At 43.0% G+C, this 18,906-nt stretch overlaps 1 protein-coding gene and 1 long non-coding RNA gene across 2 annotated transcripts in view; one reads left to right on the forward strand and one right to left on the reverse strand.

Annotated features, from left to right (window-relative positions):
* The window catches only part of riox1 (ribosomal oxygenase 1), a 73,841-nt gene extending 58,761 nt beyond the window's left edge, over positions 1-15,080 (reverse strand). The window contains 3 exon segments of the mRNA XM_055639317.1: positions 10,771-11,100; positions 11,102-11,134; positions 14,964-15,080. Of these exon segments, the coding sequence (XP_055495292.1) occupies positions 10,771-11,100; positions 11,102-11,134; positions 14,964-15,065 (465 nt within the window). The 5' untranslated portion in view covers positions 15,066-15,080.
* LOC129699486 (uncharacterized) lies at positions 52-10,760 on the forward strand. The gene is made up of 3 exons (XR_008723851.1): positions 52-3,750; positions 6,862-6,904; positions 9,830-10,760. It is a non-coding gene; the product is annotated as an uncharacterized LOC129699486 (long non-coding RNA).
* Positions 15,081-18,906: the final 3,826 nt, after the last annotated feature.

Consider the following 18,906-nt stretch of genomic DNA (forward strand, 5'->3'; position numbering starts at 1 on the left):
TTTTCACCCAACAAACAGATAACAATGGCCTGTTTCCTTTATCTTGCCATAGAGGGTGTACAGAGAAGGTTCACCAGACTGATTCCTGGGATGTCAGGACTTTCATATGAAGAACGACTGGATAGACTTGGCTTATACTCGCTAGAATTTAGAAGATTGAGGGAGGATCTTATAGAAACTTACAAAATTCTTAAGGGCTTGGACAGGCTAGATGCAGGAAGATTGTTCCTGATGTTGGGGAAGTCCAGAACAAGGGGTCACAGTTTAAGGATAAGGAGGAAATCTTTTAGGACCCAGATGAGAAAAACATTTTTCACACAGAGAGTGGTGAATCTGTGGAATTCTCTGCCACAGAAGGTAGTTGAGGCCAGTTCATTGGCTATATTTAAGAGGGAGTTAGATGTGGCCTTTGTGGCTAAAGGGATCAGGGGGTATGGAGAGAAGGCAGGTACAGGATACTGAGTGGATGATCAGCCATGATCATATTGAATGGTGGTGCAGGCTCAAAGGGCCGAATGGCCTACTCCTGCTCCTATTTTCTATGTTTCTATCATCCTTACTTTTTTGCATATCTTTTACTCATTGTTCTTAATCTCTAAACATCAGCATCTATATCTCTTGTTTCCCTTATCCCTAACCTGTCTGAAGATGGGTCTTGACCCGAAACGTCACTCATTCCTTCCTTCCAGAGAGGCTGCCTCTCCTGCCGAGTTACTCCAGCTTTTTGTCTATTTTCTTGTTGCATGTAGATACAGATTGGTCAATTTTCTGAGGAGTTGCAAATGGAATTGAATTTTATGAGGCACAAGAGATGTTGGAATCTAGCGAAATAAAGGAGAGCAACTGGAGCAATTCGGTAGGTTAGTCGATGACCAGAAAGGTCCTTTGTTATTTGGAGCATTGAAACTATTGTCTTTGATCCCGCCACAACCATCCCATTCCTGATGTCTGTGGCTGAAGAAGTGTTCAACCTTGATACCCATTTTGACCCCATGCTGAGCATCCCACCCAACAGCACCTCCATGGCCAGAACCGCCTAATTCACACCTCTAATATCACCCATTAAACCCTGTCCAAACACAGGATGTCCATTATAAAGGATGAGGTTCTGGAGTACTTGGAAGTTCATGATAAAATAGGCCGAAGACAGCATGGGTTTGTGAAGGGGTGATCTTGCCTGACAAATCTGTTCGGATTCTTTGAGGATGTAAATAGCTAGACAGACAAAGGAGAGTCAGTGGATGTTGTTTACCTAGATTTTCAGAAATCCTTTGATAAAGTGCCGCACTTGAGGTTGCTAAAGAAGATGAGCCCATGGTATCAAAGGGAAGATACTGACATGGATAGCAGGTTGGCTGGATGGCAGAAGGCATAGAGTGGCAATAAAGGCGGCATTTTCTGGTTGGTTGTCAGCGTCTAGCAGAGGTCGGTGCTGGGGTTTTGGATGAGCAGTCTGTAGACTTTGGGGCCAAGTTTGCAGATTATACAAAGATAGGTGGAGGAACAGGTAATGTAGAGAACTCTGCAGAAGTGCTTGGACAGGTTGGGAGAGTGGGCAGAGAAGTGGCAGATGGAATACAGCGTAGCAAAGTGTGGGATCATGCATTTGGTAGTAGGAATAAAGGCGTAGACCATTTTCTAAATGGGGAGAGAATCCAGAAATTAGAGGTGCAAAGGGACTTGGGAGTGCTGGTTCAGGATTCCCAAAAAGTTAATTTGTAAGTCAAATCAGTAGTAAGGAAGGCAAACGTAATTTCCATTTATTTCCAAGAGGTCAAGAATACAAAAACAGGGATGTAATGCTGAGGCTCTATAAGGCGCTGGTCAGACCACATTTAGAGTATTATGAGCAATGTTGGGCCTCATATCTGATGTGCTGGCGCTGGAGAGGGTCCAGAGGGGCTTTACGAGAATGATCCCAGGAGTTTTGTGGAATGAGGGGGGACCTCATTGAAACCTACCGAATAGTGAAAAGCCTGGATATGGTGGATGTGGAGTGGATATTTCTACTAGTGGGAGAGATTATAACTTCAGAATTATAGGACGTTCCTTTCGCTAGGAGATGAGGAGGAATTTCTTTAGTCAGAGGGTGGTGAAACTATGGAATTCATTGCCACAGAATGGTGTGGAGGTTAAGCCAATGGATATTTTTATGGCAGAAATGGATAGATTCTTGGATTTGTAATGGTGTCAAGGGATATGGGAGGAAGGCAGGAGAATGGGGTTGAGAGATAGATCAGCCATGATTGAATAGAAAACATAGAAACATAGAAATTAGGTGCAGGAGTAGGCCATTCGGCCCTTCGAGCCTGCACCGCCATTCAATATGATCATGGCTGATCATAATATGATCATGGCTGATCATAATATGATCATGGCTGATCATGAATGGCAGAGCAGGCTTGATCAGGTCGAATGGCCTGATTCTGCTGCAATCACGTGAACATCTACAACCAAAACCCTTATCTGTGCTTATTTTAATGAAGTTGCTGCTGTCCTGTGCAACAACACTGATACCAAGACAATACGAGTTAGCTCATTATTAATTATTACCATCTGGAAAGATGGATCAACATCAGGATCAGGTAGCTATTCAACTTGCATTTCAATAACAAATATTTCAACACAGGGACATGCACCATATTCCTTCGAGAAGGAACAGATGGCATTAATAAAACAATCTAACTAGGTAGGTAAAGCTTATCGGAAGAGACACATGGAAACATAATATTATTAATCCCACAATTAGTTCTGAGCAATGGTATTAAATATACTCAACATCCTTACCACATCAGCAATTTATCAAAAATAGTTGTCAAATAGAAATGAAAATGAACAGCTAATAGAGTTTGCTGTTAAAATTCAAGCCATATGCAAGTTTTCAAGGGAACATTTCAATTATTCTGATTTCTAGCTAATTATATGGGAGAAAATAGAGGAAAGAAAATTGCAGAAAGCTGCACTGAGCATATTTTACGAGCCCTGTCCTGACCTGGGACAAAGGTAGTGGCAGCGACTCCAAACATCTGTATATTTTGGTACTCCGTCTCAATAAATGAGTTGTTTCTGCATAATATCTTATGTACGTAGAAAATCCAGTCCAAAGGATAAAACCCTAATACTTAGAATGTCCTCACCTCAGTAGTTTGTTCATTCCTTTCCATATTTTAACAATATCTGGGGATATTTCTGTTCTTCTCCAAAATCTTAGAGACATTAGTTAACGAAATTATTAACTGGGTAAAGTGTGTTATCTTCATACGAATGTTTGTGAAGATCCCTGCTGTTCAATTGGTGTGATGCTAGACCACTGTAATTCCAACAGTTGACGGAACTACATCAAATGTCATTAAACTGATCACATTTTAAGTTCCATTGTCATTGCTCAAGTTCTACTGTCATTGCTCTTCTGCAATAAAATTCCATTTAAAAAAGGCAAATAATTCTGACATTCAAAAGATTGAAATATAGTTAAAGCATATAAGTACAGTCAAGAAAAAAGTCTTCATAAACAATAGAAAGGCACTTTTACCCACGATTCTAAGTATTACAAATCTGCATCTCCTGGCAACGGGTTGTTACCACGGCAACATCACAATCAAATTAAAGCAAGAACACGTGGTGCGTATTATGGTTAAAATCGTAGCAATGTACATGGCAAGTTCAATTAAGAAAAACAGATTTCAGCAATGTTTGGAGGAACAAGTCTTTGATATGTACTGAATCATGGAATTTATGTCTCCAAAACAAGTTAGTGAAACATTAATTCAGGCCTGCTTTTCGTTTGCTTGATCAATTTAATACTGTCTCTGTGCAAACTCTTCAATTTATGGAATCCAGAGATCTTGATGAACAACCAAATATCAAGTATACCTAAACAGGCACCGCCATTGTTTAACCCTTTAATAATCACTGTTGAACCATACTGGTTCAACATGTTTTAACCATCAACTAGAATCTTATCATCTGGCTTCAGATGATAAGATTCTAGTTCCCCTAGAGAAAGGCTACTACTGCTGAAGTCGTCATTCATCAGCAATACTGAGATCCTACATCAAAATACTATCATATGAGATGTTTTTACGCTACTTATATGTGATGTATAATTTTGAACCCACGCCAACTTCAAAAACAAAACCTAAGCCCTCCCTATACACTGCGCCCAAGAGGCCAATGAGATGAACAAAAATATTTCAAAATAAATTGTGATTTAACTACTCCAAACTTCCATCTATAAATAGTATTTGAAAAATAATTAGACACCAAAAATTAATCAAATGGTTATCCAGATATTAAGTTCTTCCTACCACTAAGCTGTACGAGCATTGAATTCCAGACCTTCTCCACTATTTGGATGAAAATCCATCTTTGTTCCCTCTAGTTGATAGGCTGGGTGAGTGGGCAAATGTTTGGCAGATGCAGTATAATGTGGATAAATGTGAGTATATCCATTTTGATGGCAAAAACGGGAAAGCAGACTATTATCTAAATGGTGGCCGATTGGGAAAGGGGGAGATGCAGCGAGACCTGGGTGTCATGGTACACCAGTCATTGAAGGTAGGCATGCAGGTGCAGCAGGCAGTGAAGAAAGCGAATGGTATGTTAGCTTTCATAGCAAAAGGATTTGAGTATAGGAGCAGGGAGGTTCTACTGCAGTTGTACAGGGTCTTGGTGAGACCACACCTGGAGTATTGCGTACAGTTTTGGTCTCCAAATCTGAGGAAGGACATTATTGCCATAGAGGGAGTGCAGAGAAGGTTCACCAGGTTGATTCCTGGGATGTCAGGACTGTCTCATGAAGAAAGACTGGATAGACTTGGTTTATACTCTCTAGAATTTAGGAGATTGAGAGGGGATCTTATAGAAACTTACAAAATTCTTAAGGGGTTGGACAGGCTAGATGCAGGAAGATTGTTCCCGATGTTGGGGAAGTCCAGGACAAGGGGTCACAGCTTAAGGATAAGGGGGAAATCCTTTAAAACCGAGATGAGAAGAACTTTTCTCACACAGAGAGTGGTGAATCTCTGGAACTCTCTGCCACAGAGGGTAGTTGAGGCCAGTTCATTGGCTATATTTAAGAGGGAGTTAGATGTGGCCCTTGTGGCTAAGGGGATCAGAGGGTATGGAGAGAAGGCAGGTACGGGATACTGAGTTGGATCAGCCATGATCATATTGAATGGCGGTGCAGGCTCGAAGGGCCGAATGGCCTACTCCTGCACCTAATTTCTATGTTTCTATGTAGTTCTTCTAACAATATTAAATCTATAGTCTAATTTTTGTCCTATCTCGTAAGCAATCTCAATATTTCCAACTTTCAACCAAACTCAAAATCTCCAGGTCTGATAACACCTTTCAAACTTCTTCTGAAGTATCTCACGTTACCACATCCTTTGTACAATGTGAATACCAGAGCAAAAGTAACACTCAAGCTACTACTTCATATAATTATAATATGACATCCCTGCACTTATATTCTATTGTTAAAATAATGATAACAAATATTCTTACTGACCATCTTATCTATCCAAGGTAGACAAAAGGCTGGAGAAACTCAGCGAGTGCAGCAGCATCTATGGAGCGAAGGAAATAGGCACGTTTAGGGCCAAAACCCTTCTTCAGACCTTTTTGTCTACGTTCGATTTTCCAGCATCTGCAGTTCCTTCTTAAACATCTTATCTATCCATCCTGGTTTTTTCAGGGAATGATAGGAATGCATTTCAAGATCTTCTATGGTTCTGGTATCATAGCAATAGAGTTTACTGTGATTTAGGTTGAACAGCATTAAAAAAGCCCTTTGGCCGACTATCATGCAAATGGGTCGCGGAACCAGGGGAGCTGGAGCCCCTCCACTTTTTTGGCAAGACATGCTTCATAATCCGAAATTATCCAGCCCGCAAGTGTATTTTTCTCTTCTTCTGAGGACCCAGCCCACAAGCGTATTTTTCTCTTCTTCTGAGGACCTGACATCCAGAATCTCAGAACAAGCGCACAGTGAGCACGGCAAAACCAAAGATCATAGTGGGGAGCTCTGCTCTATGATCTTTGGGTAAAACCACGATCAGCCGTGGCGGAAAATGACTGTCCCCCCAAAACCCTCCCTCCCCTCAACGGCCAATCACAGCTCGGTTCACAGTTCTAGGGGGAGGGTGAGCCCCGAGAGAGAGGGAGAGTCAGCCACGAGAGGGAGAGAGGGAGAGAGGGAGAGAGGGAGAGAGGGAGAGAGGGAGAGAGAGAGAGAGAGAGAGAGAGTGAGTCGGCCCCGGGAGGGAGGGAGAGAGACTCGGCCCCGAGGGGGAGGAGAGAGTGTGAGTGTGTGTGTGTTGGGGGAGGGGCTGAGAGGGAGAGGGAGAGAGGGGTGGGGGGGGTATATCCCCCCACCTTTTGAGCTGGGGGATGGCCTAAATTATACCCCAGTTTTTGGAGAAGGTAGAGCAACAACAAAAAATAATGATTGTGCCACCCTCCCCCAGCTTGATCACTCCGCTCCCTCACCAGGTATCCCCGAGGCCGGTGATCAGTGATTGCTCAGCCCCCCCACTTACAAAAACGTTGCGAGGCCCCTGATGCACATGTGTCTTTTTACAATATTGCACAAATAAATGTGACAAAGGGGGTCAAATTTCAAATTCCTTCAAAAAATTTGACAAGCACTTTATTGGGTTCTCATTGAAGAATGCTGTGGTGGATGTTTGTGTTAAATTTTATTGCGCATTGTGTGTTCTTTTTAAGTGTATCGCTGCTGGCAAATTCATTTCGCTGCACCTTTGGGTGCATGTGACGAATTAAATTGACTTTGACTTTTCTTATTCCTTTCTATGTTTATGAATACCACATGGAACTATAAAACACCGTTTCCCGAAGTTGACACGAAGGAATGACGTTAGCGACTTGGTGCGAACGAAAGGTAAACAAGAGACAGTGTGTTGCCAAATTGAAGATTGGCTCAGTTTCCTAGTTTTGATGACCAATCTATGTACAATTTTTTTTTTAATTGATTTAAAAAAGTCGGAAAATATATCGTAAACGGTCATTTAGGTTTTGACACCACGATATTTTTTAATTGGAAAATAAGAAAAATTAACTCGCCCAAAAATCGCTACTACCATAAGATACCTCATTGGGTTTTTGAAAAGCATTAGAGGTTTGGAGTCTCCGTGGTTTAACTTACAGACAATAGACACCAAGTACAACGACCGTTACGGGATCTTCACTGCACTGAAGATAATAATCTTTATGTTACTGTATTTTTCTCCTGGTATTGATGAAGATATTTCCTTAGATCATTATAAAAATGTATATGTATGAGGGGCCATATGAAGTTTATTTATGAATTAAATATTCAAGATTAAATGTGGCAGAATCTTCAATGTCACATTTTTGGTGTCCAAATTGGTGGTAAAACATAGAAACATAGAAATTAGGTGCAGGAGTAGGCCATTCGGCCCTTCGAGCCTGCACCGCCATTTAATATGATCATGGCTGATCATCCAACTCAGTATCCCGTACCTGCCTTCTCTCCATACCCTCTGATCCCCTTGGCCACAAGGGCCACATCTAACTCCCTCTTAAATATAGCCAATGAACTGGCCTCAACTACCCTCTGTGGCAGAGAGTTCCAGAGATTCACCACTCTCTGTGTGAAAAAAGTTCTCCTCATCTGGGTTTTAAAGGATTCCCCCCTTATCCTTAAGCTGTGACCCCTTGTCCTGGACTTCCCCAACATCGGGAACAATCTTCCTGCATCTAGCCTGTCCAACCCCTTAAGAATTTTGTAAGTTTCTATAAGATCCCCTCTCAATCTCCTAAATTCTAGAGAGTATAAACCAAGTCTATCCAGTCTTTCTTCATAAGACAGTCCTGACATCCCAGGAATCAGTCTGGTGAACCTTCTCTGCACTCCCTCTATGGCAATAATGTCCTTCCTCAGATTTGGAGACCAAAAACTGTACGCAATACTCCAGGTGTGGTCTCACCAAGACCCTGTACAACTGCAGTAGAACCTCCCTGCTCCTATACTCAAATCCTCTTGCTATGAAAGCCAACATACCATTCGCTTTCTTTATGCCTGCTGCACCTGCATGCCTACCTTCAATGACTGGTGTACCATGACACCCAGGTCTCGCTGCATCTCCCCCTTTCCCAATCGGCCACCATTTAGATAATAATCTGCTTTCCCGTTTTTGCCACCAAAATGGATAACCTCACATTTATCCACATTATACTGCATCTGCCAAACATTTGCCCACTCACCCAGCCTATCCAAGTCACCTTGCAGTCTCCTAGCATCCTCCTCACACCTAACACTGCCCCCCAGCTTAGTGTCATCCGCAAACTTGGAGATATTGCCTTCAATTCCCTCATCCAGATCATTAATATATATTGTAAATAGCTGGGGTCCCAGTACTGAGCCTTGCGGTACCCCACTAGTCACTGCCTGCCATTGTGAAAAGGACCCGTTTACTCCTACTCTTTGCTTCCTGTTTGCCAGCCAATGATGATTTGTCTGTCATGAAAAAAGTTTTTGACTTTCGGTCTTGAAGTTATCTAATCTATACTGTTATTTATAAGGTTTCACATCATGGGTAGATTTTTGCTAAGAACAGTGTATTGGTGTAAAAACCTGAATTATAATCTTGTTCCTCAAAATCTCTCCAGTACTGTAAAAATACACATATATTTCCAAATCCCACTTGACTGATTGCAAATTCCTTTATGCGTGGTTCTTTCAAGTACAGGTCCAAGTGTCTCTTAAATCTTGCTAATATTACTGCCTCCATCACCTCCTCTGGCATCCCATTCCAGATCAGCACCTCGTGCACATTCCCAAAAGCATTATTTCACACTTGCTTTGAAGACAAAACAAAATATTAATTTAGAACTATACCCCACATGTTCTGTAAACCACATAGTTTATCTTGTTTCTAATGCATTATGATGAATTTGTCCATCATACATTTATAAGCAGAGATGAAAGGTCAATGACCTGAAATATTAGCTTATTCTATGTTGATGCTGCCCGACTCAAGTGTTTGCTGCATTTTGTTGCCAGATTTCAAGTATCTCAGATTTTTGGTTTTCTATAAATTATGGGGCCTGATATACATTGATTGATGTTTCCTGGGACACACTTTAAGAATTCTGGATGCTCTCTAATTTTTAATATTTTTTAATCAATTAATGGTAGGTAGTTAAAATCTCATACTATCGGTCCCTATTGTCAGCCATTTGCAAATGGCTTTTTTTCTTCTGGTTTAGCAATGCCAGTGAATAGCTGTTTAAGTGACTCCTAGGTCAAAATTCTAAATTTTATAAGCTTGAAGTGCTGCAGTAGTTCAATCCCACCACTTGCCTTTCGTCTATAGTTGTGGTACTCTCTTGCTACTTGTCTTTTAAACAATATGACAGCCACATACTTCCATCCCATCGAAACCAGCTGTTCAACAGAAGACATGATTTTGTACTATTGTAACTTGGTTGGGGAAGGCAATAAATAAATGATTAAGTTAATTCGCCCTCAGCAACGCCATTCCCTGCAATGTTGTGGATGTATGATTACCATATTAAGTGAATGTGTGAATATTGCTATGTACAACATCAACTTATGGATCTGGACTGACAGAACTCATTCTTATTCCACGACGCCATGTACTTGCATGTTAACCACAGAAACTTGGACGCGAGGTTGCCTCAAATAATATGAATAAATAGGCATGCACTTAAAATATCTAAAACAGCAAATAAATAACATTAATTGCTTGTTGCAGATAACTGCCCATGATGATCAAACATTTTCAAATATACAATTGACAACTATATTCTTTTTTTGTAGATTTCAACTTTCTTTCTCAAGAAAGGAGGCCAGCACTGAACACTGCTGCAGACTAGTCAGAGAAAGATTTTGCAGTAAACAGATGTAGAATTATTTGCAACAAACATTTATGCTTACATTTTGAATGGAGAGATTGCCAGATTATCCTTTGTGGTGTCAAATGTTTTCATGTAAAGATGTAAACAATTCATATTTCACATCTTTAGAAATATTACTAATGATCTTATTTTTTGACATTGGGTCTGCCTTCCATCTTATCATAAACATTAAAAAGAACTGTCATGTGCCTACGACCCTCAATCAGTCACAGATTTGTGTATTCATGAGGTCTGCTTGAGCACGATCTCTGATGTTTTTGACCAAAGATACAAATATATACTAGCTATTTAATGAATCAATATGATTTGTTTCCAGATCACTTCGCTGAAGGGGCTGCGGTCTTTGTATACACAGCTGAACATTGCGATTTCAAAACAACAGTGGTTGTAGAGCATTCACAGGATAGATATAGTTTCGTCGCCAGTATTTGAATATTTTCATATGTTTACTACGGACATGAAACCTTTTTAATATTTGAGAGTAAAGGAATGAGTGGCGTTTCGAGTCGAGACCTTTCTTATGCAGAGGGAGTTACCGGGTTACAAAGATCTCACTCTATGCAATTTTGATATTTGTAGGAAGTTAACAAGTGAGCCGCCAGATTCTCACAATGGGGTTTTTACCAATACTCGATACAAATGGCAGTAAGTTTCCCTTACCCTTTCGCCCCATCTACTGCTGGATATAAAGTAGAAAATCTTTTCAAATCCTACTTACAGTTCCCTACTTAGAGCAGGTTAACACCATAATCACCATTTCAATGTGTAGCCTGTGAGCAACACTAATTGCTGGCAATGAGATTAAACTCAGGAACAATTGTGAACAAATTGAGGAAGACCCACCTTGGATGGTTGTCCGGATATCTCTATCCTGGAAGCTGCTGTACTCTTTCTTTGCGAATGGTCTGACAGATCATTATTGAAGGATGCAGCAGCTTTCCTAGACTTTGGCGTCATCCTTTTAATTTTATTCATCCTTTTACTGTTTATTTTTCTTTTAGCACTGCGGCCTGTAGGTTTTTTCTCAGTGCAGTCCATGTCTTTTTGCAATAATGTTGATTCATTCACAACTGCAACTGCAAGAGTGCCAGCTGTTGGGATAATTTTATCTTTCAAATATTTACGCTTTTTCTTGATTAACCTGCGCCTCCTGGACAAATTCAAATACTTTTTTTTGTTCATGCCTTGTTGCTAAAATTCCATTGGCCTGCAATAAATAGTTGTTTGTTAGTGAATCAACAGAAATTCTAAAATATTAAGACAGTTTAGTTTATTGTCATGTGTACCAAGGTACAGTGCAAAACCTTTGTTGCATGCTGTCCATTTAGCAGGACAATACACAATTACAATTGAGCCATTTACAGCGTATAGATACATAAAGGAATAATATTTTGTGCAAGCAAAGTCCAACATTAATTTTAACATTACAGTTTCAAGCCTCAAGAGTTCAATGCAAACACTGGAAACATTGGTAACCAGGTTGGTTAATGAAGGACACGTTGACAGATTTTCCTCAATTGTCGCAGCAGTATGCATGCCATATTGATCTCTGCTCTATATTCAGAGGATAATCCATCATGGCTTCCAATCCCGATCACAATGCACAGCCATTATAATTCTTACCTTGAATTGAAATATTACTAACAAAATCCTATGCTGTTTTATTAAAACTAGTTCATGAAGTAGGATTAATTTGATTTAATCTCTGGGATCAAACATTGACCTGAAATGAACTTGTAAACTGTTTCATAACTGTACCTGGCAGGCACAAGTCCTGCCAAGTATTCAGAATCAAAGTGCTAAGTAAGGGTTAGGTAAAATAGGAGCATCGCAGTGAAGTAACTGGCTATGGAGAGGCTGTTTTTTTGAACAATTCAAAAAAGCAGTTACAACAATTACACATCTTTCGAAATCATTTGTGAGGATCGGGATTAAGCACAGTAGCTTCATGATTCATGGAATCATAAGTTTAAGCATCTTAAAACTCATGTTGGGGAAGTCCAGGACAAGGGGTCACAGCTTAAGGATAAGGGGGAAATCCTTTAAAACCGAGATGAGAAGAACATTTTTCACAGAGAGTGGTGAATCTCTGGAACTCTCTGCCACAGAGGGTAGTTGAGGCCAGTTCATTGGCTATATTTAAGAGGGAGTTAGATGTGGCCCTTCTGGCTAAGGGGATCAGGGGGTATGGAGAGAAGGCAGGTACGGGATACTGAGTTGGATGATCAGCCATGATCATATTGAATGGCGGTGCAGGCTCGATGAGCCGAATGGCCTACTCCTGCACCTAATTTCTATGTTTCTAAAACTATTTTGAAAATCTGTAAAGCGAATTGTTAAAGGTATGCACATTACTTTGTGAACATATATGCAGCTGTCAGCACAAATGTCACAACTTGCTCACAAAGCACACTGGTAATCTTACTCCAGAAGATCCAACCAGACTAAAGCTATATGGTTTTCAAATTTTTCTGGACAAAATGAAGACGATTCTAGTCAATGCCTCTAGCATCACATTAGTGAGAATAGTCAGTCAACCATCAGTATTCTGTGAAATAACTGATGCAACGACTGAACAGTCAATTCAAGTGCAATCGCTATTAGGAACGTCAAGTTAGAGCCATCCGATTCTTGGAGTCTTTATTAAATTTGCTTTCCCAAGAACAATCACCTTTTGGTCTTTAAATAAATTATCAACATAGTTTTTGATTAGACACGAACTAAAATGATTTTGCTTGTCATTTGTCTCAAAAGTTTATTTTTTAATTTGAGTTATGGTTTCAGGATACTTATAAAAAGATGATGAGTTTCAGTATATGTGTATCCAGGTAAATCAAAAAGATAATTTCTGATAGAATTGTGTCAATGGACTACTCTGAGAAATTGAACAACTAAATTCACTAACTGCAATATCACTTGGCCAACAAACACTCTTTCAAGGATGCAAAAACATGCCTATGTGTTTCAATTCCATATATCTGAACCATGCCTCCACACGTTGACCATTAGTGGAATTGGGTTGGTAATGGAGAAGAAAGTGCCAAATAGTGAGATATAAGAAATAAGGTGGAGGTCAGGAGAGGGAATGTATGAAGGAATGGCAGATGACGGAATACACCGAAGATACGCACAAAATGCTGGAGTAACTCAGTGGGACAAGCAGCATCTCTGGAGAGAAGGAATGGGCGACGTTTAAGGTTGAGACCCTTCTTCAGTGGGAATTGTGGATTGGAGGGGATGCATCGGGCTTGAATGTGTTGGGGAGCTTGATTGATTGAAAGACATGGAATAAGGCCCTTTGGCTCACAGGGTCCACGCCAACCATCAATCACCCGTTCATACTATTTCTATATTATCCCAATTTCACATCCACTCCTTACACATTAGGGGCAATTTACAGAGGCCAATTAACCTACAAACCTCTTTGGGATGTAGGAGGAAATCGGACCACACGGATGAAAGTTAAGTGGTCAAAGGGAAAATGTGCAAACTCCACAGAGGTAGCACCCGAGCATTCAGTCAGACCCGTGTATCTGGCGTTGTGAGGCAGCAGCTCTGCCAGCTGCCATCCTTTTTATTTAAAAAAACCCAGGAGTGTCAACTGGTAGAGATGGAACATGTTGGGGGAGGTCGAACATTTTGGGGATAGGCAGGGGTAAAAATGATGGGGATGAAGATGCTGGGGGTTGACTGTGTTGGGGGATGCAGGTGTTTTTTGGTCAGGGGAGACAATAGACAATAGGTGCAGGAGTAGGCCATTCGGCCCTTCGAACCAGCATCACCATTCAATGTGATCATGGCTGATCATCCCCAATCAGTACCCCGTTCCTGCCTTCTCCCCATATCCCCTGACTCCGCTATCTTTAAGAGCCCTATCTAGCTCTCTCTTGAAAGTATCCATAGAACCAGCCTCCACTGCCCTCTGAGGCAGAGAATTCCAGACTAACAACTCTCTGTGTGAAAAAGTGTTTCCTCATCTCCGTTCTAAATGGCTTACCCCTTATTTTTAAACTGTGGTCCCTGGTTCTGGACTCCCCCAGCATCGGGAACACGTTTCCTGCCTCTAGCGTGTCCAAACCCTTAATAATCTTATATGTTTCAATAAGATACCCTCTCCTCCTTCTAAATTCCAGTATACAAGCCCAGCCGCTCCATTCTCTCAGCATATGACAATCCCGCCATCCCGGAAATTAACTTTGTGAACCTATGCTGCACTCCCTCAAAGGTACACAACAATGCTAGAGAAACTCAGCGGGTGCAGCAGCATCTATGGATCGAAGGAGATAGGTAACGTTTCGGGCCAAAACCCTTCTTCAGACCGTTTCGTTTCGGCCCTGAAACGTTGCCCATCTCCTTCGCTCCATAGATGCTGCTGCACCCGCTGAGTTTCTCCAGCATTTTTGTGTACCTTCGATTTTCCAGCATCTGCAGTACAATCTTTAACATGCTCTTCCTCAAATTTGGGGACCAAAACTGCACATAATACTCCAGGTGTGGTCTCACTAGGGCCCTGAACAATTACCGGGGGTGCAATTACCTTGGGAGGAGCTGTAACTTAGTGGCAGGGCTAGTAGTGTGGTTGTCTCTCAGGGATAGGGGCATTATACGGGGTAGGCAAGTTTCGGTGGGTCGGTTGTCCGTGGAGGGGACAGGGGTAGTGCGTGGGAGGGAGCGACCCCGGCCACACTGACTGTCCTGGCCGGGATACACTAGTCTGGCCGGGACACACTAGTCTGGCCGGGACACACTAGTCTGGCCGGGACACTAGTCTGGCCGGGACACACTAGTCTGGCCGGGACACACTAGTCTGGCCGGGACACACTAGTCTGGCCGGGACACACTAGTCTGGCCGGGACACACTAGTCTGGCCGGGACACACTAGTCTGGCCGGGACACACTAGTCTGGCCGGGACACACTAGTCTGGCCGGGACACACTAGTCTGGCCGGGACACACTAGTCTGGCCGGGATGCCGATGTCCCAGCTATGCCGACCTGGCCGAGATATCTTGGCCCAAGCCCGGCCACGCAGACTGACCTGGCCGGGACTGGCCTTCTCATCCCCCAGGGTCCGGTACACGGAGAACGCCGACACACGAGGCTCCGCCATCGCTGCACGTTCACACGCCGCCTGCGTCATGACGTCAAGCGGTCCCGCCCACGCGCAGGAGGTCGGCAGCAAAGATCCTACAGTTAGAAGGGTCATTGGTCGGCAGTGGGACCGTGACACCTGCTGCCGCGGGTGCAGAGCAAAGGTCACAGTTTGCCACAGAGGCTCAACCTGTCAAGAGACCCACCCCCTCAACCTGCACACCGACCCGACCCCGTCCCAGCACCTCAACCTCAACCTGCACACTGACCCGACCCGCCCCCTCAACCTGCACACCCGACCCCGCACCTCAACCTGCACACTGACCCGACCCATCTCAACCTGCACACTGACCCGACCCGCCCCGCCCCAGCACCTCAACCTGCACACTGACCCACCCGCCCGCTCAACCTACACACAGACCCGACCCGACCCACCCCGGCACCTCAACCTCAACCTCAATCTGCACACTGACCAGACCCCCACCCCGCCCCCTCAACCGGTACACTGACCCGACCCGACCCGCCCCTCATCTCAACCTCTACACCGACCCGACCCGCCCCCTTAAACCTGCAAACGGACCCGCCTGACCCACGCTGGCACCTCAACCTGTACACTAACCCCTGACCCACCCCGCCCTAATCTCCACCTGCATACCGACCCGACCCGCCATCTCAAACTGCAAACTGACCCGACCCATCCCAGCACCTCAACCTGCCCACTGCCCAACCCCGTCCCCTCAACCTGCACACTGACCCAGCAGCTGGCAGCCCAGCAGTATGATATAGATTTCTCTAACTTCAAGTAACCCTTGCTTCCCCTCTCTCAGTCCCTCCCCCACCCTAGTCGTCGTACCAATCTACATCGCCTTGATCAACGTCTGCTTTCATCTGTCCTTTTCACACCTTGCATGCTCTTTGTACCCTTTCATATCTCTAGTCTCATTCACAGGAATTTAGAAGGATGAGAGGGTTTCTTATAGAGATATAAAATTATAAAGGGATTGGACACGCCAGATGCAGGAAACATGTTCCCGATGTTTGGGGAGTCCAGAACCACGAACCACAGTTTAAGAATAAGGGATAGGCCATTTAGAATTGAGATGAGGAAAACCATTTTTCACACAGAGAGTTGTGAATTTGTGGAATTCTCTGCCTCAGAAGGCAGTGGAGGCCGATTCACTGGATGCATTCAAGAGAGAGTTAAGGGCCTGTCCCACTTGGGCATCATTTACGCGGCATCGTTTACGCGTCACGACGCACGTCATGCGTGCCCTGACGCGCACGTGATGCGTGCATGGTGCGCATTACGCATGCATGGTGTGTGGTGACGTAGGCAGTGACGCGTAGTCGCTCGCCGGACCCCAGGATTTTGGGATGTACAAAATCTTTGCGCGCCATCTGCGTGTCGCGCAAATGACGCCCAAATGGTTCAGGCCCTTCAGAGAGAGCTCTTAGTGCTAGCGGGATCAAGGGGTATGGGGTGAAGGCAGAAACAGGGTACTGATTGTGGATGATCAGCGTGATCACATTGAATGGTGGTGCTGGCTCGAAGTGCCAAATGGCCTACTTCTGCACCTCTTGTCTATGTATGTCTCCCCTCCCCTGACTCTGTCTGAAGAAAGGTCTCGACCCGAAACGTTACCCGTTCCTTCAATCCAGAAATGCTGCCTGTCCTGCTGTATTACTCCAGCATTTTGTGTATATATTGTGTACCAGTTTTACTGTCATACTGTTGAGTTCCTCTGTTTACTCATTATCACCGATTCCACAACCAACAATGACCTATTATGTGCCCCACATTTCCTTGATTATCGGTGCTTTTCACAAATCTTCCATTCATTTCTCCTAAGCACCGTTGATATCTCTTGTTCCCCTTTCCCCTGAATCTCTGTCTGAAGAACGGTGTCGACTGAAACCTATCCCTTTTCTCCAGTGGTGCTGCCTGACCTGCTGAGTTACTCCAGCTTTTTGTGTCTGTCTTTGGTTTAAACCAGCATCCAGGGTTCCTCCCTACACCGTGAACTAAACTGCAGGCCAAAGGAAATATAAAATACATTCTTCCCAATATTAAGTATGCTCTCCAGTATTCTCAGTATTATTGAGTGTCTTTTGCACACTCTTTTAACTAGAATATATGTGTGATTTCTGTACTATCCGTGTATAATGTATGTTTTTGTACGTTGCCTATGTGCCAGTGATGCTGCTGCAAGCAAGATTTTCATTTCATCTGTATCTCATTGGTCCTTGTGCATATGACAATAGACTTCATTTTACTTGTGGTGTCCAGCCTGCCAGTGAACACCTCCAGTGCCTCTCAAGCCTATAGATGGATGGCAGGAACCACCCCACGTCAACAACTGGCCACCTTCATTGAGCTCGTTGGCGTTTAGTGGTGGAAAGGTTGCAAGAAATATCGAGCGAGGATAAAGCTGTAAAAGAAAAACCTGGGCTGTTGAAGATGGGACAGTTAAATAGGAGGGAAGTAGGAGGTTCATTTGATGTGGAGAACAGAGTCCTATGTCTGGGCCTGTGTCTCAAGGACTGACATTTGGCAACAAGGGGTTCCTGAAGGTGAATGGTGGGGTGGGGTGGCACTACCATATGTGTGGGAACAGGGGACAAAAGATCAAAAGTCATCAGGTATGTTGCATGGGCATGTTGCATGGACATGACTTCTATGTTACACAGCAGAAACTGAATGCTGGGATTCTGAAAACTTCATTCAGTGCATATAATGTTGTCTTCTCTACAATGGAGAAACACACTCTAACTATGTATACTCAAGGAAGATCGCAGCACACAGACATTTAGCAGTTCAACAATTTCAGGACAAAAACTTTTCCAGTTTTCCAATGTTAATTTTGTTTCTCTTCGTGTGGGTGCTGCCTGGCCAATTGAGTGTTTCCAGCAGTTCTGTCTTTATTTCAAATTTCCAACATTCATAATGTTCTGATTCTATAATGTCTTGTTTTGCACAGTACCGCATTTTTCCTTGTTTTCTTTCCTTGTGTTTGTATTCGTATCCTTCTATTTACATCTCCTCCAGATTCTCTACAGTTTACATCTTCAGCATTTCCCTTCAACTGACACCATCAACACTTAGAAACACAAAAACATAGTACTTGTGTTATTCAATTTCCCCTGATCTCCATCCTGTCACTCTGGAGTTTAAAATCACTGTGTGTGATGCACATGTCATGATCTGGGATGTTCCAGTGAGATAATCAGACTGAGATAAACACCATTGTGTGAATATAGATATTTAGAGAAATAGGCACAAAATACTACCACTGCTAGGAATCTGAAATAAAACAGAAAAAAAAGAAAGAACATCACAAGGCAGTAGGGAGAGAGTAGAATAGATAAAATTGGCCAAATAAGCAATGTCAGAGATTTGTATTGCATTGTTGCTTTATTTCGCCATTTTTGGAAATCACATTTCCTCAATTGAAATCAGGGAGCATTTAACATTGTGAGCCACACATGCAAAGTCACTGCCTGGACATGAATTTGTGTGCTTCTGGTGGGGCACATTAATTATTAAACAAATAATCGCACTATCAATGCATCCTAATGTGCTTAACAAATGACCAGGGGCATAGGCAAGCACCCATTCACCAGCACACACCTGCTAAAATGTCACAACTTGAAATACTTGATACCCAGCAATGGTCCAGTACTGAATAACAACAAACAATGAACCATTTATTTTGATGCATTTAAATTCAGGCCAATGAAAGTAGATTGCAATTTGTGGGGTTAAGCATCATGGTCTCTCAAGAGAAACAGCTAATTGCATTGCTTGTACATTGTCCATGACTCTCTACGTGAGTAACACTTGCGTGTTGAGGGTGGTTTCAATTATATCGATCTCCCGCAGAGCTTATTTT

Source organism: Leucoraja erinacea, chromosome 8, assembly GCF_028641065.1.
Source record: "Leucoraja erinacea ecotype New England chromosome 8, Leri_hhj_1, whole genome shotgun sequence".
Lineage (NCBI taxonomy): Eukaryota > Metazoa > Chordata > Chondrichthyes > Rajiformes > Rajidae > Leucoraja > Leucoraja erinaceus.